Here is a 24,043-nt window from a genome sequence, read left to right on the forward strand (position 1 = left end):
GACGGGTTGACTGCACTGCGGCAGCTCAGTTAAGCCCCCCACCCCCCACCCCCGACCCCCCCCCCCCAAGTTCTCTGTCTGTCAGCACCTTCTCGCTACCGTGGCAACCTCCCAACCGGTAAGCACCTGCTCAGTAAAACGCACGCTCCGGGTCCGAACGGCTGGGAGTCGTCGGGCGGCGTCGTCACGGAAACTCCTCGCTTGGGAGCTCCCGAGCGTGCGGTTCACCTCGCGCTCAGAACCAGGCCGGCCGCGCCCCGCCCCAGCGTCAGAGACCAGACCTGGGAGCTCACGGTTTGGAGCTTTTTCAGTACGTGCTGTAGAGACTGCTGTGTGAAATGCAAGCTCCTCCCTTTTAGAAATAAAACTTAGGGAGCGTGTGCAAATGATGCCACTTTTCCTGCAACACGTCGTGACCTGACTAACCCAACGCGCTCCTCTCGAGGCGTTTTTTGGCCTCGCTCCCAGCATGCATTGCGTCTGTCTGTTTTTGCACTCGACGCTCGTGTCTGGGTTAGCCAAACGTTAGTCGCGTCCCACCTGGGATTCGCTCTCATAACCTGCTGCTTCAGGCTCTCGTTCGAGGATCCTCCCCCCCCAATCGATCGATCGGTCCGCCCTGTCGGCGTCTCTGGCGATTAGCGCTACCCTTTGTTTCGAGCTGGAGGATTAGCAGATTAGCCTGTTTTAGCCCTCCCCGGCACTGGAGATTTGTAAGGGATGCTAAGTCCAGCGCCGCTCTCGGTTCCGTCTTCCCGGCAACAACGACCGCGTACCGCCATCTCCCTGCCCACCGCCATCTCGCTGGCAGCCCCTCCCGGGTTTTAACCGGCGTACCTGCGATCCTCTCCACTTTTAAATCCCGTTAAAAATTCATCCGCCGTTACGAAACGGACCCGTCTCCGCTCACGGGAAGAAACTAGACTTTTCTGACTTTAAAGGACGCTGTCACCGGGCAGTGGAACAGTGCTGAGCTGGCTTCCCCCCCCCCCCCGTTGCCGTTTCTGCATCATAAGCACCCGCGCTTTGAAGAGCTCGTTCGCTGGCCCCGGGTCCCGCCCCCGGCGCGCGGGAATTCCTGACGCCGAGCGCCACGCTCGGGAGGACGTCCCTCTTTGAAGCTTTCGGCACCCGCGGACCGACCGGGCCCCCCCCGTGAGAAACGGCACCGTTTAGCCGCCCCCCCGCCCCCCCTGCCCGAGGTTTTCTTTTGAAACCGGCCAGGAGCGGGGCAGATTTACAACGAACGTAATTAGAAGGGGGTCGAAGGTCACGGTAGCGCGTTCGCGCTGGGCTTCCTCTGTTTCCAGCGTGAATTATAGTGCGGGGTATGGTGAGCAGCTGTTTTTTTTTTTCTCCCACCCCCCTCCCCGCTACATCATCGTGTTTGATGAGAAGACAGCAGGTTGAGAAGCCAACTTGTCTGCGCAAAGCCCAGAAGCAATATGTTTATCTCATTAATATCAATCGTGCATCTCTCCCACCGCCAGAAGCGCGATATTACAGTTACTCCTTTGTTATCATTGAGAACAGATTCTCCACGTGGCCCTCCCCGCCCTCCCCCTCCCCAAACTCAAAGGAAATGTTTGATAAGAGATTAGAAACCACAAGATAAAGAGTTTTCTGCCCCAAATCTCATCATCGTTATCCTCTTCGGGGCAGTTCATAACGGCACTCTGTAGCCTAATCCAAACGCGCGAGTCTGTCCAAATAGTCCCCCTCTTAACGCGCTTGTAACGTTTTGAAAGCTGATCACGGAAAGCTGCGGGGAATGCAGATTTTTAATATTGTTTTCCGTGAAAAGGTGCTTTGCCCGGAGATATCCGATTAATGCGTCTGAATTTTCCCCTCTCTCTTCCTCCCGCCCCCCCTCCCCTCATCTTTGATGTGGCAGCCCTACGGGACTGGTTCCGTACCCGGCCACGCCCACCACGTTCGGGGACTTGAGGGCGGCCAACGGGCAGGGGCAGCAGAGGCGCCGCATCACCTCCATCCAGCCGCCGTCGGGGCTCCAGGAGTGGCTCCGCACGTTTCAGGTAAGCCCCGCCCCCCTAAACGCCCGGGTCCCAGCACGGAGGGCCATGAGGTAGACAGTCACCCGGTGATCGTTCACTGTAGTCTTCTCTCCTCGCTCCTCTGTCACTCGTTTCTTTCTCTTTCTCTCTCCTCTGCCCCCCCCCCCTCCCCCTTTCTCCCTCTCCCCTTCCTCTCTCGTTGGATTCTCGCCATCTGGTTTTCGCGACCCGACGGGTTTGTGGCTCTCCCGTCCAGCGTTCCCTCAGACCTCGAGATGACTGCGGCCTCGCTAGCGTCCTGCGGCGCGTGCTAGCGTGGAATTAACCTGCCCCTCCAAACACGGCTAGTCGATTCGGAGGTTCCGGTGGGGGGGGCGTCTGCTCGATTTGTTTTCCCCTTGCGCTCCGGTGCAGACGTCTTTAAAGCGGGGGCCTTCGCCCCCGGCAGATATAATCTTTAGTGTAATCCTCAGAATCCCCCCCCCCTCCGTACTTCAGGAGAGGCGCCGCGGGGTGGGGCACTGAACTACAGCGCCAGATTTTGGCCGGTTGCCGTGAACGAGTTGGGCTTAACGAAAGCACTGAGGGATCCGACCCCACCTTCCCTGCACACCGCGCCGCTCGCTGCCTTAGCTAACGGAGCTACAGAGCTCTGTTAAAGGCAGGTTGGGATGTTCGTTCCGTAGCGGAGGCTGACCTTTGAAACGGTGTTTTTCAGTCTTTCTGTGCGCAGGCGCAAGTCCTTTTTTTTTCGGGCGTTTCCCCAGCGCTGTTCTTATCTCTTCTTTTTGTTTGCGGCATCAGATCCAGGAACCGAACAGAAATCCTTTAAGAAAAGGCTTTGTGGTGAATCGGGGCTGCTATTCTGGGCTCGGACGTTCAGAAAGCACTTTTTTTGGGAACCGCGATGCCCGGTTGCACCCTAACCTGGAATCTAACGCCTTTAAGAAAAGAGCGTTTTAGCGTGGAATGGGCGAATCTGGCGAGTTAACGGTAGTCGTTACGGCCGGACATGAAAAGGGGGGTCTCGAACGGGGAGAGAGCTCGGCGCGAATCTCACCGTCTCCTGCACACTCCCGCGCGCACGGACGCCATGACCAGCCGTTTCCTCGGAGATAACGCGCCCCGTTTCCTGTCGCGCCCCCCCGAGTCCATTTTCGGAGGATGCCGCAGTTCTGTCCGGCCCAGGCTCGTTAACCGGTCTGGATGGGATGGGATGGGGTGCGGGCGGGTGGGCGGGCCCGGGGCGCTGGGATCGTGGCTTTGCTTTCGTTGGCACGGGCTTCCCGGTAACGACCCCCCCGGCGTCCAGGAAGGATGCCCGCCGTCTGCCATGGCACGGCGTGATGCAATTAGACTGAAAACAAACGGGCGCCTCCTGACAGATTGCATCATTTAAAAGCCTTTCTTTTTTCTAAATACCCCCCCCACCCGCCACCCCCCCCTTATTTCCCCCGAGTTTAAAGCACTTCCCTGCGAAACGGCCAGAGCTCGGACTCCGGAGGAGGGGAAGTTTGTTCGCGCGTCGCTGGCGGCAACCGAGCTGGCCCCCTAACGGTCGGGCCCCCCGATCCTTTCCGCCGGGCCACGCGCTCTCTCATACCGCCAGGGACTCCCCGGCTCGGCGTTCCTCGGCGACGGGACATTAACCGGGGTGGGGGGGACCGCGAATTAGGAGTCTTTAACGAGCGCATCGGTGCCCGTGCGCTAAGAGCCCTGCGTATGGGACCCATTAAGGCCCACAGCGTTTAGAAAGGCCCTGAAGCCAATGCTAAACTCCGCGCTCGCTCTCTCCTGGCCCCCAACCGCGGTCCCTGCCACCTCGTAATTTCGGGGCGGGGTCCGAGTTTCGACGGGGCGGCCCAGCCGCGGGCGCTGCTGAGCCTTTCAGGTTTCTGAACCCGTTGCTTCGCTACGCTAAGTTTGCACAGGCAATAACAAGGACTGGCGCTCGCTGCAGAAAGGACCTCTTCTGCAAAGAGTCGCGTAGACGAGAGCTTAACTCGAGTGCCCGTTGTAATGAACCTGCGCTGAGCTCGCTGGCGGTACTCTCCTGTTAGCGTGTGTGTGTAGCGGGGTCGGCTGGGACCGCGTGTTAATGTTAACGTCTCTCTCTCTCTCTCTCTCTCTCTCTCCCCCGTGCGTTTCAGAGCTGGAGCGGTCCGGAGAAGCTCCTGGCGCTGGACGAGCTCATCGACAGCTGCGAGCCCACACAGGTCAAGCACATGATGCAGGTGATCGAGCCGCAGTTCCAGAGGGACTTCATCTCCCTGCTGCCCAAAGAGGTGAGCCTGGGGGCTCCGCCCCGCCCCGTCCCGCCCCCACCCGGACGGACACGCCCGCCCCGCTCGCAGACATTTCGTCGCGCCAGCCAGAAGCGTGAGCGCGCTGGCGTCAGGGCGGAGTCGCAGAACCTGACTGACGCGCCGGTTCTTCCAGTTCCTGTTCGGCGACGCGTGCCGCGCGTCTCTGTAATTAGGACAGTGAGAGAGAGAGGGATGTGTGAAGTAGCTGGGAAGCGGAGGCTGCTGGGACGGGGTCACGGTTCCTTCGGCACGCGTTTCTGCCGCGGAGGCAAACTCGTGTGGATCGCCTCCTTTCCTACGCCTTCCAAGAATCCCCCGAGAGTTTCCTATTAGACGGAGAGAGAGAGGTTCGGTTTCTCTTCCTCTGCACAGAGGGAGAGAGGGAGCGAGAAAGAGAGAGAGAGAGGTTCGGTTTTTCTCTCTTCCTCTGCACGCAGAGAGAAGGAGAGAGAGGGAACGGGAAAGAGAGAGATGAGAGGGAGGGAGGGGAGGGAAGTCTGGCACCCCGCTCCCTTGACCCGGGGTCCCCGCGCGGACGCAAATTAAAACCCCCCGACGGTGGGCCCGGCCGCCGCTTTTAATCCGGGGTGGGAAACGCCGGCGTCGGCCCTCGCCCAGGATATTGGAGAATCCGAACCCCGTAATTGCCTTCTCCCCGCTCCCCCCGGCTCCCCCCCGCTCCCCCCGGCTCCCGGGCTCCGCCGGAAACGCAGCGGCGGGGTTTTGCGTCGCGATAAATGAGTTTTTGTCGGAATTAAATTTGAGCCAGTGGTGGACCGGCGGACCAGTGACACGGCGGTTATGAACAGCGCCATTAAAAAGGCCGGCTGGGGGTGGAGCTGGGAGTGCGGCTGGGGCTGGGGGAGGGTGGGTGCTGGGGGTGGGGCTGGGGCTGGGTGCTGGGGTTTTAGGTGCTGGGGGTGGGGCTGTGGGCTGGTGCTGGTGAGGTACTGAGCGCGTGCGTGACCGTGTCTCTCTCTCTCTCTCAGCTGGCCCTGTACGTGCTGTCCTTCCTGGAACCCAAAGACCTGCTGCAGGCAGCCCAGACCTGCCGATACTGGCGCATCCTGGCCGAGGACAACCTGCTCTGGAGGGAGAAGTGCAGGGAGGAAGGTGAGCCTGCGCAACTCGCACAGCAACCTTACACAACTCATACAGCAAATGGCCGCTCGCACAGTGACCTTACAGAACTCATACCGCAACGGGCCTCTCACACAGCAACCTTACAGAACCAATACTGCAAAGGGCCTCTCACACAGCAACCTTACACAACTCATACAGCAAAGGGCTACTCGCACAGAAACCTTACACAACTCATACAGCAACCTTAAGCAGCTCGTTCTGCAACTTTACACAACTCAGACAGCAGCCATGGGCAACTCTTTCAGAAAAGGGCAACTCACGCAGCAGCAACCTTGCATAACTCGTACAGCAACCTTACACAAATCGTACAGCGACCTTACGCAACTCATACAGCAGCAACCATGCACTGCTCAGTTTAATGAATTGGGACTGCAGTTAAACATACAGCAAAGGTGTGTGTCATTGTCAATGCCCAAACATGTCATAGGTTTCTCACAGATTAAATTGATTGGTCTGTCCACATGCGCACACACACACACGGTTCCCCAGGATGCCAGGAGCAGGCTTAACGCCAGCCAGCCTGGCCTGCCGCAGATTTACAGCAGTCTCTGTTTGCTGAGCCAGGGCTGTTCATCACTGCAGACCTGTGCATCAATACAGCGCTGTGCATCACTACAGAACTGTGCGTCACTACAGAGCTGTGCATTAATACAGAACTGTGCATCAATACAGAGCTCTGCATCAATACAGACCTATGCATCAATACAGCGCTGTGCATCACTGCAGACCTGTGCATTAATACAGAACTGTGCATCACTACAGAACTGTGCGTCACTACAGAGCTGTGCATTAATACAGAACTGTGCATTGCTGCAGACCTATGCATCAATACAGCGCTGTGCATCACTGCAGACCTGTGCATTAATACAGCGCTGTGCATCACTACAGAACTGTGCGTCACTGCAGAGATGTGCATTAATACAGAGCTGTGCATCGCTGCAGACCTGTGCATCACTACAGAACTGTGCGTCACTGCAGAGCTGTGCATTAATACAGAGCTGTGCATCACTACAGAACTGTGCGTCACTGCAGAGATGTGCATCAATACAGCGCTGTGCATCAATACAGAGCTCTGCATCAATACAGACCTGTGCATCACTGCAGAGATGTGCATCAATACAGAGCTGTGCATCACTACAGAACTGTGCGTCACTGCAGAGATGTGCATCAATACAGCGCTGTGCATCAATACAGCGCTGTGCATCACTACAGAACTGTGCGTCACTGCAGAGCTGTGCATCAATACAGCGCTGTGCATCAATACAGAACTGTGCATCACTGCAGAGCTGTGCATTAATACAGAAATCTGCATCAATACAGAGCTCTGCATCGCTACTGACCTGTGCATCAATACAGACCTGTGCATCGCTGCAGACCTGTGCATTAATACAGAGCTGTGCATCAGTACAGAGTTGTGCATTTGTACAGACCAGTGCATTAATACAGGGCTCTCCATCACTGCAGACCTGTGCATCAATACAGCGCTGTGCATCACTACAGAACTGTGCGTCACTGCAGAGCTGTGCATTAATACAGAACTGTGCATCAATACAGAGCTCTGCATCGCTACTGACCTGTGCATCAATACAGACCTGTGCATCGCTGCAGACCTGTGCATCAATACAGACCTGTGCATCGCTGCAGACCTGTGCATTAATACAGAGCTGTGCATTAGTACAGACCTGTGCATTGCTGCAGAGCTATGCATTAATACAGAGCTGTGCATCACTACAAAACTGTGCATCAGTATAGAACTGTGCATCACTACAAAACTGTGCTTCACTGCAGAACTGTGCATCACTACAGAGTTGTGCATCGCTATACACTGCGTACAGCTGTAATCCAGAGCTGTGCATTAATACACTGCGTAAAGCTGTGATTCAGAGCTGTGCATTAATACGCTGCTTACAGCTGTAATCCTGCAGGTGTGGATTTGACAGTTCTGAGCCGGCTGGTCTGTTGCCGCGGGAGCGCTCCTGCGCAGCTAGCCTGGCTCCCGCGCATGCTCTCCAGCTGGGGCTGCGCTCTCATGCAGGCGTGTCATTAGCAGGAATGTTGGCTCGCACGTCGGCGGCAGCTGCCTAAGCCGTCGCGTTATTACAACCGTGCTAGACCTGCAGGGCGCTTTCCAAGGGCTTTTTCTCATCGCATTATTTGATCATTATTATAGTTTTTTTTTTTTATTGTTTTATTTGCTTTGTTATAACACTTGCCAGGCTGTTGAGTTTGAGAAGCAAGGCCAGCGTTCTTGCGGAAGAAGCAGCGCGCTGCTTCGGTTGGTGGCGCTGCCCAGAAGGCTCCTTCTGTTGCCAAGCAAACCCGACACGGTTGAAAGCATGTTTGTTGGCTGAGTGGGAGAGATTATCCCGTTTCACATTTAGCAGGTAGACATCCGATGAAAGCTGTCAGGCGGAACCGAGGCTAACTAAACCAGCTTCCGCCCCCCCCCCCCCACCCTCCCGCCTTCCTGGAGGGTCCTGGCGAGGGTGTCTGGCACAGAACCCCCGAAAGCCCGCCCCCCCCCCCGTCTCCTCCTTCTGAGCGCTTGTTTACCCCGTCAGGTATTAACGAGGCGCTCCACGTCAAGAGGAGGAAGGTGATGAAACCGGGGTTCACCCACAGCCCCTGGAAGAGCGCCTACATCAGGCAGCACCGGATAGACACCAACTGGAGAAGAGGAGACCTCAAATCCCCAAAGGTACACACAAGGCCTCTTATCCCCAGTCACCTGGCGTAGAGTTCCTCCCTACAGATCCCTACCGCCTCCCCAAATCTTTAGCCCGGTAACTGCAGTATGTGAGGATCTTACTGAAAGCAGCAAACGCTACAAGTTTGTTACTAAAAGATTGGAGTTCCATCAAGGTTATTTGTGTAGAATGTTTTTTCTCAGAGTAATAACTTCTGCAAGTGCACTTATGTAGCGAATCTTTTCAGCAAAAATGTAGAAGGGCACGTTGTGCTGGAGACTAAAAAATGTCAGTTGCATAATTCAGTTTGCTAGAAAGGCTCTTAATTTTTTAGCTCGAATGTACAGTATTCAGGAAACGAAGAACTTCCATCTCATTCGGGTTTTTATGTACACAGGCTGTGACTGACAAGGACAGCAAAGATTAATTTTCTTCCGAAAACAAGACGCCATATATGGAACGGAGATGCACTAAATTCTGGGCCGTGTGTTTAATGCATGCCATAAAAAAAGTTAATGGCTAGCTCCCGCAGCCCTGAGTGATAAATCCTCCTTCCGAGCGTCCGTTTGATTGAAAGAACGAGGCAGAGTGTCTTTGAGGGCCACTTTCCCAATCAGCCAATTGGAGCGTGCGCTCGTCGTCAGCAGGTGGTTCCCGCCGAACCGCATTTCAGTTCCAGCTTTTTTTTCGCCGCGGCTCGAAGAGATTTGCAAAGTTTCGTGCGCGTTTCTATTATGTTCCCCAAAATGTCTAAACGGGAGCCGGTTGAAAAGGTTCCATCCTGTTTCCAGGTGAATTGTGGGCAAAGTCTGTCCTTGTTGCTGTGCCTCAAAGCTCTTTGAAAGTTTACCTCATCAGCAGTTTGTTTGGCCCAGTTTCACTGCGGTCAATATTTGCCTTCTTGCAACCTTGCTTTTGATGTGTGTGTGTGTGTGTGTGTGTGTCTCGACCTTAACCTTTGACCTCCCGCTTCCTCCTCAGGTGCTCAAAGGTCACGACGACCACGTGATCACCTGCCTGCAGTTCTGCGGCAACCGCATCGTCAGCGGCTCGGACGACAACACGCTCAAGGTGTGGTCAGCCGTCACAGGCAAGGTGAGCCGCTCTCCCGCGGTCGCTTCTTTCCGACCGCTTCACAGATCTCTCCCTTTCCCCCCGCCCGCCTCTCCAGGAACCCCTGTTAGGACTGCGTTTCCGATCCGCTGAGGCGTTTTCCCATCCGCTGGCGCGGGCGCGCGGCGGACTCGAGCCGTAATGGTGGACGATCGCCACGCGAGGCCTTGTCGGGGCCCTCATCCAGAGCCGTGTGTTTTTTTCGCGCTTATCGATCCGTTTCATTACAACTCGAAGCGGGTGAAGCCATCAATAACAGCCGCCTTGCTAACAACGCTAACATTATTCCCCCCCCCCCCCCCGGCGACCGGTGGCGTCTAGCCGGAGCGCTCGGGCCCAACCGGCGATGCGTTCATCAGGTGCTGCGACGGAAACGTCTCGCCCGAACCTTCGCGCCAATCCCAGCGGTCGGGTATTAGAGAATAGGCGGTGCTAGTCATCAGACTTGCCCGTGCGGTAGGGGGAGGGGCTTTCCATTTACACCCCTCCCAGCCTTAGCCCGGCGTCCAATAACATTCTCTCAGGGGAGTAAGAAGCTTCCACGATTTTGTGTTGTCCCACGCCTCTCTTTGTCATTTTTTGTTTTATATTGAAATTTTTTTTTTCCCAGCAAGCCGGCAAAAAAGAAAAGCCTTTTTAAGAATTCATGACCGAATCTGTCACATCAGCCTTGCGGCTCTGCTTAATGCTAACCCTTAAACAAAAGCGAAACCCAAAAAAAAAACAAAACGAAAAAACTGAACGCGAGCCAGCCGCTCGCTGATGGCCGTGAAGCACGCCGCTTCTCGTACCCTCTCCGCGCTCGGCGCCCGCACTGGAGCCCTAACGAGAGCCCTAACGAGAGCTCTCGGCGTTAAGGGCTCTGTGGCTCCGTCCTGTTTTCAGAAGGGAGGGGGTGTTGGGGGGGCGAATGGGGTGGGGGGGGGCAGGCTCTCCCATGTAATTGCATCAGAACGCTGCTGAGGGTGAGTTAAACGAGCGAACGGGGAGCCGTCGGGAGGGGGCTGATTGCGGGGAGTGGGGGAGGGGTTAATACGCCACGTTTAATCAGTTCCCTAATTTCCGCGCACATGGTTGCCGTAGCTACCCACCCCCCACAACTCACACAAGAACGCTCATCGCTCTTATTCTTCCATTAGACAATGAGGTTACTGACAAGATCATTGGTAACCCAGTTAATGGAGAGATGGACTGTAGATAAAGGGACCAGGTCTCCTGGAGGACAGGGGCATGCCCCCCCCCTCCCTCTAAAGGATTGTGATACACACCAGCCCTTTTGGCTAATATCGTTAGCTGCACATTATCTGCATCAGATTTCCCATATGAAGAAATGCCATTATCTGACTAGTGTATAGCTATTTTTTTGTTTAGATGATCTACATAAGGCCACCAGAACCCTGCTGAAGAATACAATAGTTCTTATGCAGCACTACTGCGTAAATCTGTCACGATGTAGCCATGGGGCGGGGTGACGAAGCAGTGCATTGTGGGATATTTTGAGCAAGCTGATTAGTGGGAGTGGCTTAAAGGCTCAGAGGGAATCAGCTTCCACCTCTGACTTCCCTGGCAGTTGGTACAGATGTTGCGTATTTGTTCTCCTGATAAAGATCTGGCAGGGCTGTGTGGGTGGCTCGGAGAACAGGCTTTGAATCCGTTCCCCCTTTCTCTTTAGCCTTTTGTGTGTTTTTATTGGGTGTAAGTGTGGACTTTATGGAGATTTGTTTGGCCCCTCGACTTGCTCTCGAGGTGCTTGTAGACGCATCTGTTTGAGTGGGTTTTTTGAGAGCCTCAACTCGACGATCTGAGGCTTCGAACGTGTTGAGTAGAACCGGGCGGGTTCAGTTCGCCTTCAGCCGCGCGTTTGTCCCGCCCGTCTCTGTCGCTGCTTCACGCGGGCGTGCGGACGCCTCTCCGTTGGCAAATTTACAGTGCGACTGCGACGCGCAAAAAATGCTCCAGCTCTCGTTCCCCCCCCCCCCCCAGGTCTGCATTATACTTGTCCTTCCGGCAGAGGTGGAACGGAGAACGAATGATCTGTCCATCTGTTCTCGTCAGTGGGATTCCCAGAGAGAGAAAGGGAGCGAGAGGGAGGAAGGGATTGAGGGAGGGATGGAGAGAGGGAGGGAGAGGGGGGGCAAGTAGAGATGGAGGAAGGGGGGGCAGGGAGAGAGGGTGGGAGGGAAGGAGAGTGAGATATGCACCCCTCTTGTGGGCAGATTTGAGGAGGGAAGTCGTCAGTGGGGTTTGATAATTAACGCGCCGGGTACATCTGGCTTTCTCGGGACTACCTCCGCGAAACACGTTTCGGGCGCCGTGAATCGGTCTCCCGGGATACCGCAAGTCTCCCACGCCGTTACCTCGGCACACGCTCTAGATGCCGTCCGCCCGCCCGCCCATACCCTTGAACCCCAGCGATAGGCTGAAATTGGATTTTTATCGTCCCTTCGCCCCAAACGAGGCCGCTGGTCTCCCAGGCCGGCCCACACAGTGCGGCGAGACGGGGGTGGGGGAGGGGGCGCGCTGAGTCACAGAGAAGGGCCCGCCAGAACAGAAACCGAGGCGATCGCGAAAGAAGGTTCCGGAAATTGTGCCTTTGTGAAACGGTTTGGAGAGGGCAGCAGTCGGCAGTAATCCCATTAAGAGCAGCTGACCCGCCTCGCTCTCCTCGCTCTCCCTGCACTTCTCGCCTCAAGCTGTTTTTTTTTAAATGTTCCCTCCCCTGCTCGGTTTCGGTTGCGCATACCTCTGGCTGCGAGGCGTCCCCTCCCCGGTTTCGGCCGCGTCGGGGCCCGCCCGCGGGTTTCTGCTCGCGAGGGGGGGCCACGCCCTCACGCCTCGGTCCGTCGCTACACGCCAAATCCCCCCTCTCAGTTTCGTTAAGACTCACAGGCCTTAGGCACCATGCTTTACTCCTCAGTTCTTTATCCTTGAAGTGTTTCATGTTTCTTTCTTGTCTTTTTCTTATCCTCTCTCCCTTGTCTTTTGTCTCTTTCTTTTCTGTTGTGTGGTGTGTCTGTCTGTGTGTGTGTTAGTGTGTGTGTGTGTGTTTCTGTGTGTGTGTGTGTGTGTGTGTGTTTCTGTGTGTGTGTGTGTTAGTATGTGTGTGTGTGTGTGTGTGTGTGTGTGTGTTTCTGTGTGTGTGTGTGTTAGTGTGTGTGTGTGTGTGTGTGGTGTTGTGTGTAGTATGTGTGTGGTGGTGTGTGTGTGTGATGTGTGTGTGTTAGTATGTGTGTGTGTGTGTGTGTTGTGTGTGTGTGTGTGTGTTGTGTGTGTGTGTGTTAGTAGTGTGTGTGTTGTGTTGTGTGTGGTGTGTTGTGTGTGTGTGTGTGGGTGTGTGTGTGTGTGTGTGGGTGTGTGTGTGTGTGTGTGTGTTGTGTGTGTGTGTGTGGTGGCTGTGTGAGTGAGTGAGTGAGTGTGTGTGTGTGTGTGTGTGTGTTAGTATTAGGGGGTTTCTCCTCTGCGGTTGGTTTTTCTCCTCGCGCTGCAGACGCGCTTTAGAAGCGCTCTGCAGGAGAGCCGTCTGACCGCGCGGTCGTCCTCGGCCCCGGTCAGCCCAGCGGCGTCTCCCAGCCGCGGGAAGAATGCGCGGAATGTCAGGTGTGAGCGCGGCCACGCCCGTCTCGTTTCGGCTCCCCGGTCAAATATTTGCCGTCGCCCGGGAAACTAAAAATAAGCCGACGGAAAACACTTGGCGGTCGGAATGCGGAGGTCAGAGAAGAGCTTTTTGAAAAACTGTTAAATATTTGCCTTGACGCAGGCCCCGCCCTTTTCCCAGGCCGGCTGCAGTCGAGCGCTGCGGCAGGGTTAGCGCTGGCGAAACCCCGCCCTCGCACGCTGGACGCGCTCTCCTTGGGTCGCGATAAGGCCGTGGCGGGATTCGGCGGGAGGCAGCCCGGAACATTCATCATTAGCGCGTATCTGATGCAGTTTGGACGGGTCGCTGCGGTTAAAAACACATTCACTAAAAAGTACTGTCCTTGAGGTCTGGGGGTCTGGTCCGTGTTCTCCGAAATGGAGTCTAAGTGGATTTCTGCCATTACACAGAATATAGGGCTCTTATGTTCTATTTAACTGGCGGTCTTCATCCCACTTGTCCGTCAAACGCCAAGACAAATTTTCCCAGCAGCATCGTAAGAAAGGCTTTCTTCTTCGCCTTCTCTCTCCTCTCGCTGTTATTCTTCCTTTCCTCTTGTTCTTGTTTTCTTCAGCAATTTGTTTTTTTTTTTGGGGGGCGGGGGCGTTGTACAGGAGGAGGCAGGGACCCAACAGCTGTTGCGGACAGCCTGTTCTCATTAGAGGAACCCCGTCCGATTCGAGGGGGCACACATTCGCGGGGCGTCAGGCGCGCTTCGGACACGCGATGGCACGCGGCCACCGCGCAAACGAGAATGCGCCGTCCTGCCGTCGTTTTCGTTTAGTAGCTCTGCTATAATTCTGCCTTTATCGCTCAGTGGTGTGCCATTGGAAGGCACTGGTAATGGGCACTTGGAGTGGTTTGTGTATCGCTCGCCATGCTCATTGTAGCACTTAGAGGCCTCTTTACCCCATTATTGCATTGCGCTCGAATAGGAGGGAAAAAATTTAATACGGGAAATGTAATTTAGGGCTCATTGGATTAGTCCGCAACCTTTGCAAAAACACAAACACCCCCCAAAAATTACAGTAATCTACTGGTCCTAACAGACAGGGTTGTGTGTTTTTTTTGTGTTTTTTTTTCCCGTATGACAGGCAGATAAACGGACACCTAAACCCCTCCATTTTGAAAAGAGCCCGTAAGGGTCCTCTCCCAGTCTTAAGTAGCAGATCACAGAGCTGGGAAGATGCTCACACTATGATCCTGGAATGCTCCTCTACTTCCCAATGGACTTAAAATGAACGCCTTCATCCAGTAATTGATCTGAAAATATATCAGTAAAAAAATCTAAAACTGCCGCTTTATTTCTGGTTACGTATAACCTTTCCTTGGATGTTTTCCGCCTTGAATAGAGGTATCCTAAGGGTAGGATTCTTCTGTCAGCTTGGAGAAACCGGGTGGACCGACTAGGCACATTATTAATTTCATACTCCAGAGTGATTTTCTGCCCTGTGGAGCCTTAAGTCGTCCTTTTGAAGAAAAGTTGGCATACTGTAAACTATAATTGAGTCGTTTTTTTTTTTGTAGATTTTTTTTACACAGAAAGCACAGAAAGAAAGTTGAAGTGTAAGGTAATCCCCGTGTAAGTTTCAGGACTACCCTGCTGGCTTCAACAACAATCACAAATGTTTTTAATCAGGTTGAAGACTGGTTTTTCCAAGAAAGTTCCGAACAAATCGGAGAATCCTGAAAACAGCGCTGGCTAATTTTCAGAATCGGGCCAGTGCCTGTTTCTTGTTGCCGGCGCGGTGCGTAACCGAAACCCGGGCAGCTCTCTGCTAACCGCTTCGCCTGCGGTCCAACGAGCCGGGACCGCAACCGGGACGGCAACCGGGAAGGGGCTCCCGTCGCACCAAGCGGAGAGGCCTTCAGCGTGTGGCGTGGAGGGGGGGTCAGGAAGGGGGGGGGCACGGGGGAGTTCCTGGTCCTGCCACCGCCCTCATATCGTAGGGGTGCAGGAAGACCAATCTGCACGCATCGGAGGCGTCTGTGAACTCGAGCCGCATCACCGTTCCTCCACAGCTCATTATTCGCGGTTAACGCCATTAGTTTAAATTCAAATGCGGCGCGGGGGGGGGGGTCCCTAATCACCACGCCCTGCATCCGGTTAACGATCTCAGATTGCACCGAGCCGGCGCTGGAGCGAGCCGGACTTTCTGAAGCGGGGGAAGCGGCGGACGGCGACTCGTTTCCTCGTTTACGGAGCGCGTGCGAGAGGTCGCGGCGGGCGTTGGCGTCCTCGTGGACGGGCGCGCCACGGCGACGCCGCTCCGCTAGCCTAGCGGCCTGTTTCTCGAATGGATCCCGGATGCGTTTCGTTTCCCTGCCTCACGGGCCTCTGCTTCTCCTTCCTGTGCGTCTGCAGTGTCTGAGGACGCTGGTGGGCCACACGGGCGGCGTCTGGTCGTCCCAGATGAGGGACAGCATCATCATCAGCGGCTCCACGGACCGGACGCTCAAGGTGTGGAACGCGGAGACGGGCGAATGTATCCACACCCTGTACGGGCATACCTCAACGGTGCGATGCATGCACCTGCACGAGAAAAGGTACGCCCCCACCCCCCCCGCCGATTCGGCAGCCACCCCCACCTACTTAGGGAAATGCGCGCGTTCACCAGACGCCAACCAAATTATTTAGGCCTTCGTGAAAAGATGTGGCAAATATTCAAAATGGAAATAGCCTGACTAAGAGATGGTGTGCAGTGCATAACACACTAAGTTAGCATCACGCTTAGCTGTATTAAGTGAAGTGCATACGTCCACAGTCTGGGTCAGTTCCACTTTAATGCATTACACTGAATGTTGTTCATCAGTTGATAAATCCTCATTGAACACCATGGCCGCTTTTCAAAATTTCTATTCGTAAAATTGGATTGCAGTTCATTCCCTGTAATGGGTCCGACCCCAGCCAAGTGTACGGGATTATCTTGATTGCCTACACGGAGAGCATATAGCAATTGTGTTTTAAGACAAACCTGCACAGATACTGCGTAGCTGAAGCCTAGCGAGCAGTGTTTGGTATGGAAATGGGGCGCGTGTGGAGCATGCTGCGTTATTTCTGCTGGGGCTTTGCATACCCGAATAGCGGGAGCGTGTTAAAAGCGCAATAATATCCATCCTCCTTTGGCGGAAGGCATTTTGCAAATTAAGAGCGCCTCTTTATTTCTTTTTTAGAAACGCCATTTTGCATGTTCTGTGCTGAAACCTGGGGGCCGGGCTGGGCGGGATAGTTTAGGGATGGCCCTTCCAGCTCCGCGCAGTTGCACTTCTGTTGCCACGGGAACGGCGGTAAACCCAGTCTACTCACCAAAAAGACCCGTTCGGGCGTGGCTGGACCTGCGGAACAGCCGGAGGAGCGGAGCTGGATTATAAGGGTGGGGAGGGGGTGCCGCGTGTTTGAGGAGCCGCTGGGACTAACCGTCCCGTCCGTCCCCCCCTTCCCCCAGGGTGGTGAGCGGGTCCCGGGACGCCACGCTGCGGGTCTGGGACATCGAGACGGGCCAGTGTCTACACGTGCTGATGGGCCACGTGGCGGCGGTGCGCTGCGTCCAGTACGACGGGCGCAGGGTGGTCAGCGGCGCCTACGACTTCATGGTCAAAGTGTGGGACCCCGAGACCGAGACCTGCCTGCACACGCTTCAGGGGCACACCAACAGGGTCTACTCATTACAGGTGAGCAGTACACCAACAGGGTCTACTCATTACAGGTGAGCAGTACACCCCAAACTGTTCATTACAAACGCACAGTACACCAACAGGGTCTATTCATTACAGGTCAGCAGTACACCCCAAACTATTCATTACAGGTGAGCAGTATACCAACATGGTCTACTCATTACAGGTGAGCAGTACTCCCCAAACTGTTCATTACAAGCACACAGTACACCAACAAGGTCTGTTCATTACAGGTGAGCAGTAGACCCCAAACTGTTCATTACAAGCACACCAGGGTCTACTCATTACAGGTGAGCAGTACTCCCCAAACTGTTCATTACAAGCACACAGTACACCAACAGGGTCTACTCATTACAGGTGAGCAGTACACCCCAAACTATTCATTACAAGGGCACCACAGTACACGTCATACAGCACAGTAGGTCTATGTGCGTACTACATAGGTTAGATACAGTGATACTCCCCAAACTGTTCATTACAGGTGGCAGTATACCAACAGTGTCTACTCATTACAGGTGAGCAGTCACCCCAAACTATTCATTCAAACACAATACCAAACGGATCTATCCCATGTCATCGGTGAGCAAATATACACAACAGGGTCTCTCATTCAGTGAGATTCGTGAAGACACAGGGTCTACATAAGCAGTACTCCCTTCTACAGGTACAGTACACATGTTACCCAGTGTAGGTAACGGATAAGGCAGCAGTACTCATTACAGGCGATGACGGACCTCTACTCCTTCAACAGGGCCTGCTGTTCGTGTCAAATGGGACGTGATTTGCTGTGTGCAAAAGCAATTGGGTCAATTATATGAAATAATTTGAGTTGTGTCAAGTGGAAGAAGTAATGAGCAGATTCTGTCGGATAAACTGTGTTGTGAAGATCAAAACCACGCTCGTTATTTGCAGAAGGGCTCCTCTTCTTTTCAAATGCACCATTTCTGCACTGATGATATACATCGACACAGCCATCCAGATTTAATAGCCAACTAAGGAGCAGTGAGCTATGAAATGATAACATGACATTTTCTTTCCTTTTGCCCCCACCAAATTTTTTTATTGTAAATATTTCAGTTGACAGGATGCATTATCTGCTTTTGGTTACACTATAAAATGTTTTTAAAATGCCTTATTTGACTGGTGGTCGGATATGCTATTGTGCTCTATTTCTAGTAATTATCTCAGATTATTATCTTTTATAGGTCAAGGCAATTATTATAATTGTTATTATTATTACTGTTATTATTATTATAGCCATCTGTGCAGTTTAATGGAGATGTATCTCCTCTTTTAAAGATGTATTTGCATGAAAGGCTTATAGTTTTTAGATAGTTATCCAAGCATAGCTCTAAACATAGGTCCTCCTCCGCCCCTCCCCCCCCCTTCCTGACAGTTTGACGGGACCCACGTGGTGAGCGGGTCCCTGGACACGTCGATCCGCGTCTGGGACGTGGAGACGGGGAACTGCATCCACACGCTGACGGGGCACCAGTCGCTCACCAGCGGGATGGAGCTGAAGGACAACATCCTGGTCTCGGGCAACGCCGACTCCACCGTCAAGATCTGGGACATCAAGACGGGACAGTGCCTACAGACGCTGCAAGGTGAGCCGGCGGGGTTTTAACCGCACCTCACCCCCCACCTCCCTCACCCCGCGCCCGCCCCTGCCCCCCTGTCCCCGCACCGTCCCGCCGCTGGCCACTGGCCGCTAAAGCAAAAGAAACCGCTTCAGCACTTCTGCCCAAAGTTGTCCTTTCATAATATTCAGCCAATTACATGCTTCAGTGGACAGTTAAAAATAGAGCAGAACAGGTTATAATGTAGAGTAGTCTATAAGTTGGAGTTGGGGGGAAAAAAAGGGATGAACTGTGTGTGTGTGTGTGTGTGTGTGTGTGTGTGTGTGTGGCGTGGTGGTGTGCGTGGGTGGGTTGGGTGTGAGTGTGTGTGTGTGTGCATGTGTGGTGGTGTGTGTGGTGTGTGTGTGTGTGTGTGCGCGTGTGTGCGTGCGTGGGTGGGTTGGGTGTGAGTGTGTGTGTGTGTGCGCATGTGTAGGTGGGTGTGTGTGTGTTTAGAGGTTGTTTGTGTTCTCACACACACACCCCTGCGGTTGGGTGTCCGTTATAAAGTAGGCACGGCGTGTTTATATTCGGAGAGCGTCACGTGAAGCCTCCTGGGTTTACCTCTCGAACCTCGGCGAGACGGGGCGGGGCGCAGGTTTCCAGCGCCCCCGGCGGGCGTGGCCTCTGCCGTCGCCGCAAAACGAAATACCGACTCCCCGTTCCCACGCATCAACGCAGGCGTTCGCTGTGTAAAAACAACAGCCTGACTTTCAGATCGCAAACGCTAGGTTCGGGCTTCCTGGGAGCTGCTATTGTCCCGAAATCGTTCCGGGGAGACCTTTCTTTTCCCCGCCCCCCTCTTCGGTAGCGCAAGGGCACACACACAATAGCGGCTCGCCCAGCGGGGCTACGCGTAATCTCGTGGGACGTTAATTGTGTGTGCGTAACTGGGGCGCGTAGCGGCGCGTTAGCTTAGCCGGCGAAATAAAGGGTTTCTGAATAAACGTGAAGTTCTGCGGACGCGACTTCGCCAGGCAGCGAGGCGCTGACGAGGTGACCCGAGGAACCGCGCCCGTCGCTTCACGCCGTCGTTGTCTCAACCGTTATACTAGCGCACGGCCGCCGAAGTACGAGCCGATTTATCCGTTCGTCGTCTTGCGGTGCCGAAAAAGTCACGGTTCGAGAACGGCCTTTTTGTTAGCGGAGCGTTCGCAGTGCGGAATTAATTAGTTCCTGTTTGACGCTGGTTGGCCGGGTTGGCTTGCCCGAGTGTCGAAGTAGTCGCTTCATCTGAGCACAAAAAAAGGCTACAGTACAAATTTAAATGACGCAAGTGTGGATTAATTAAGACTCCGATGGGGTATTTTATCGAGGTCGTTGACCTGAGCCGTCGCATACTGTAGTTTCCAGCATATGGCTGCGTACGCCATTAACTGCTAAAAAGGCCAAAAAGCCAGTTCACCTATAGGAACAGGGCAAAGAAACGGCGTGGAACGGATAATGGTATCGTCTACTACACGTTGCTGATTAAACAGTAAACGGGGAGAGTAAAGGGGTTAAGTTTAGCATTGGATAGGTGTGTTTTGTGGTGAGCTCTGTGCATCACACAGTTTCTTTGTGCTGCGGTTTGCTGTGTGGATTAGTGTAGCTCTGAACAAAGAGACTTCAGAGAGTGGCTGACACAGTGAGGTGCTGAAATTGGGCTGCTAAGGGGGGGGTCGCCTTATTAGGGCGCGCGGATGGGAGATGACCCGGGGGACTGGGGTGGGGGAGGGTTGTTTTGTTTTTTGCTGGGCGGCTGGCTAATTGGGTCAATGAATGGTCACTAGCATTCATTAAAAGGCACAGACGAAAGACAACGGCCAGTGCGTTTTAGTGAGGGAGGGCAGCGTAGACCGGGCTCTGGTGAGCAAATTAACCAGCCAGTCCTGTAGGGTCAGTGTGGAGGCCTCAGGTTTGGTTGTGAACGGCGGACATTTTGTACATTTAAGGAAACACTGAGGGTGTGATGTGCTCGCCAGTGTAAAGCAATCACCGCTTTGGGATGTGGATTATCATTGCTTAATTATTTGGATTGGGCCAAACCAGAGTGATTGACAGCTGGCTGTTAGCTCCACCCAATTTGGGGGTTCATGGAACCTCTTCCTCTTGTCACAAGTATGTGTGTTGTTTGAGGCTGTGTTACTTGTGTGTATATATCTCACGTGATGGTTTGTCTGCTTGTGTCGGATGGTGTGTGTGTGTGTGTGTATGGTAGCTACTTTGGCATCGTGTGGGTGGTGCCGTGCAGTGCTGTTGGTGTCTTTGGTCCACGTGTGTGAACTGCGATGGTGTGGGAGGACACTTGTGCATGAGACCAAAGCATCTTAAAAGAGAAGGTTGAAGACCGGGTGGTGTTACAGAATAGCTGTTAGCCCAGAGAGGGGGGGAGGGGGTTTGGGTGACAGACCTCCTGAATAACAAAGGTAACCCCATGTGTCATTTCACTGGTTATGGCTGTGATTTCTCACTGGGGAACATTTTGCAACCTGTTTAAAAGGTTATTCATTTGCAAGTGTAATGTCGTGTCGAGGACATAATTATGCCTCAGACAGAGACAGTGTGCCGGCACATTGAGTTTCGAACACGGGGCTAAAATGCGTCTTCTACTCTTTTTTATTTTTTTGTACAGTAGCCATAATGAAGGTTTTTTTTTTTTAGCGTGTGTCAGTGATGTATTTTAAAATTCTAGATGTACTTTTTATTTTTTTGCATGCATGTCACTTATAGCAATGGATAAATTATTTCAATTTATGAGTATTGATTTCTTTGTGTATGCATTTTACGTTTTGTGTTATGTTTCACCTTGCACGGACAAATTCTTGTGAGACATTTAAAAAGGCATCAAACGATTTTCTCGGTTGGTTTTCTAGGCTGATGCAATCGGATCTTTACTGAAGCAGGTTCTTGAGTGCGTAACTGAAGAGGACAGCAGTAGGGGTGCTCTTAGGCTCAATGATTGTACAGGAAGCCTTAGTACAGTTCCTGCAGTGTGCTGAAATCTCCGGGTTTTTTTTTTTTTTTTTTGTGTGTTCTTATATTTCGGTTCTCCATTGCTTGTGACATTTTCCCCCCCGGGACAAATTTCATGTTAAATGCAATATTGGTTTTGGGATCGTTCGTGTCATAATATTCAACATTATTAGTTTCCAGAGATTTGCGGCCTTTTGGTGTTGCCGGGCATACCTCACACAGCGAGGGCTCACGGTTGTTTATGTCTCCACCACCCCCCACCCTTTCCCACACCCCTAGGTCCCCACAAACACCAGAGCGCTGTGACCTGCCTGCAGTTCAACAAGAACTTTGTGATCACCAGCTCGGACGACGGGACGGTCAAGCTGTGGGACCTGAAAACGGGCGAGTTCATCCGCAACCTGGTGACCCTGGAGAGCGGGGGCAGCGGGGGGGTGGTGTGGCGCATCCGCGCCTCCAACACCAAGCTGGTGTGCGCCGTGGGCAGCCGCAACGGCACCGAGGAGACCAAGCTGCTCGTGCTGGACTTCGACGTGGACCTGAAGTGAGGGGGGAGGGGCAACGAGGAGGGGGGAGGGGGGCGGGGCGGAGGCGGCGCGGGGGCAGGGGGGTTGGTGGTGAAGGGGTTTTCGGCACAGCTCACCAAATTAAGATCTGACGGCGCTCCCCATGCCCCCCACCGTGCCCTGCCGGTCCATTCCACCCCATACGCCCCCCAACCCCCTCTCCTGATACACCCCCCCCCCCCCTTCCCCACGCAAGCCAGGTAAAGCCTGCAGTCTGCTGGGAAGGGGTGCAAGGGAAAAATAAAAGGAGAGAACTGACAAAGGCAAAACTCACCATGGAAACTCACCATGGAAACGCACTCCATGGAAACTCCTCGCTGATTCCCCCTGTGGGTCGGGTAATTTTGCAGAGACTTGCTCGCCCAAGCCTGACGTAACTGCCCATATGTATAAATACGTAAACAAGGCAACAAATCTATGGACTCTCCACTGTATAAATACGTTACAAAGGAATGAAACAACAGTTGTTGACAAATGGTAAATGGTGTAAAGAAAATGTTCCTCAGTTTTTAAGTGTTGAGTTTGGCTTCTTATCGAGGGGAGAAAAAAAACACAGCAGTGTCAGTGGAAGCCTAGAGCTTGCTAGAATTTCAAACCAGGAGGCAACTGCCTCAATTCAGACATTTTTTCTCCTTTTTTTTTTTTTTTTTTTTTTTTTTTGCCGGTTTCTGTCTTTTGTTTCCTGGTTTGAACTCAACAGAAAAGCAAACCGTACTGTGAATTTTACTTTGTACGTTCGATCCATCGAATTCAAAGTTTTTTTTTTTGTTTTTTTTTTGCCAACCGTTGCCAACAACAATCACAGTCACAGTATTAACTCCTTTCTTTCTCTCTCTACGTCTCTCCACGTTTTTGTTTTCTGTTCTTGTTCAAAGCTGAATCTGGAATTTATGGAACTGGTATGGGAGCTGGCCCAAACTTCCCGGAAGTGTGGCCGTTTGGAAGGGGAGCGCTCCGGGCAGCCTCCCATCCCAGCTCTGTACTTCCGGTGGCCAAACTGTATTTATGCTGCTAAACGAAAAGGAAAAGTGGAAACTTTTTACGGCTGCGACGTTTTAGTCCCAGGCGAAATTTCCAAAATTGACTCTTAGTTTGGACTTTTTACAAAAACGAGAAACTCGACGAATCGTAAGACTTTTTTTTCTTTTTCTTTTTTTTGCCACTGAAACTTGAGCCAAAATGTGCCTCTACGAGGCGGAGAGGAGGAACGTTCCGGAGGAGCGGGGAACGGGTGTGCCTGGCGCGGGCGTGCCTGGTGCGGGCGCGCCTGACGCGGGCGTGCGGATCTGTGTGTGGGGTGCGCGTGCGTTTTCCAGGCGACTCGTAAACACATTCCTGAGGACAACGCTCCGTCTGCCTGCTCTGCGGGGGAAGCTACCCTGCCCTGAGGATTGTGGGGGGAATGGGAAAAAAATCTCGAAAATAAAAGTCTTTAATTTAACGAAATGTACAAAGGTTTCTGTTTACCCATTTGATTGGTTCAGATGTTCAAGAATGGCATTCGAGTTAAAGCTGGACATAAAAAAAAAAATAAAACTGACAAAAAAACATTTCGACTAGAAGCAGGTCTGTCTTAGTGTGACGAGTATTAAGCTATTAAACATGTTACAGTGTTTTTGCTGTGAACTGACTTGTACATGAACAGAGATAGTTTGTGAACGGGACAACAAAACACCACAGGCAAATATTCTAAAACGTTTAAAGTGGCCAAACAGTATACCTGGTTGCCAGGGGCTACCCGACTCAAGCTGAACTGTGAAAGTGGTAAAAGCACTGTATATTAAACAATCTCCTTCCTCTGCTCTGTTAATTTCCCTGTTAATTTATGATCTGGTTTGAAAAATCAGATGTTGCAGGTTGTTTAATTTTTTTTTTTCCAGTTCGTGTAACTGCCTGATGTAACAGACAGGAAAAAAAACAAAGGGATTGTGTCTATTGTTTTGAGTCACTTAGAATTTTTATTTTCTTATAACTTAAGTGCAATAAAATGTGGGTTTTTGTTTTCCATTTCAAGCATTTCGGTTGTCTGTGTTTGTCCGGCGTGCGAAAGTTCTCTTGTATGTTCAATAAAGCTTCTGCAGCGCATTCACGTATAAAATCTTTTGCCGACGAGGCCGGTGAATACACAATGCGCGCAGTGACGATGCGCATCTAAATCCACCATGACTGTAAGTTTCAGTGCATTTCTCCTGTAATGGCTGTGTACTGTGTGTACACTAAACAGAAAATGCATAATGGTCACAGAGCTGTTCCAGGAAGTCACGCCCTGTAATCGCATTAGGTCTGTCTACTCGACCTTGGTCTTGGCGTGCAACACCGTCCGCTTTCTC

At 52.8% G+C, this 24,043-nt stretch overlaps 1 protein-coding gene across 3 annotated transcripts in view; it reads left to right on the top strand.

Annotated features, from left to right (window-relative positions):
- Positions 1-23,798, top strand: part of LOC135259819 (F-box/WD repeat-containing protein 7) — a 144,106-nt gene extending 120,308 nt beyond the window's left edge. For all 3 annotated transcript variants that reach the window (XM_064344586.1, XM_064344587.1, XM_064344588.1), the window contains 9 exons: positions 1,895-2,036; positions 4,166-4,300; positions 5,311-5,434; positions 8,026-8,162; positions 9,133-9,246; positions 15,264-15,445; positions 16,345-16,570; positions 17,970-18,180; positions 21,427-23,798. In XM_064344586.1, the coding sequence (XP_064200656.1) occupies positions 1,895-2,036; positions 4,166-4,300; positions 5,311-5,434; positions 8,026-8,162; positions 9,133-9,246; positions 15,264-15,445; positions 16,345-16,570; positions 17,970-18,180; positions 21,427-21,695 (1,540 nt within the window). In that variant the 3' untranslated portion in view covers positions 21,696-23,798. The remainder of the gene's footprint in view (positions 1-1,894; positions 2,037-4,165; positions 4,301-5,310; positions 5,435-8,025; positions 8,163-9,132; positions 9,247-15,263; positions 15,446-16,344; positions 16,571-17,969; positions 18,181-21,426) is intronic.
- The last annotated feature ends 245 nt before the right edge of the window (positions 23,799-24,043 follow it).

The sequence above is a fragment of the Anguilla rostrata genome, chromosome 7 (assembly GCF_018555375.3).
Source record: "Anguilla rostrata isolate EN2019 chromosome 7, ASM1855537v3, whole genome shotgun sequence".
NCBI classification, from domain to species: Eukaryota; Metazoa; Chordata; class Actinopteri; order Anguilliformes; family Anguillidae; genus Anguilla; species Anguilla rostrata.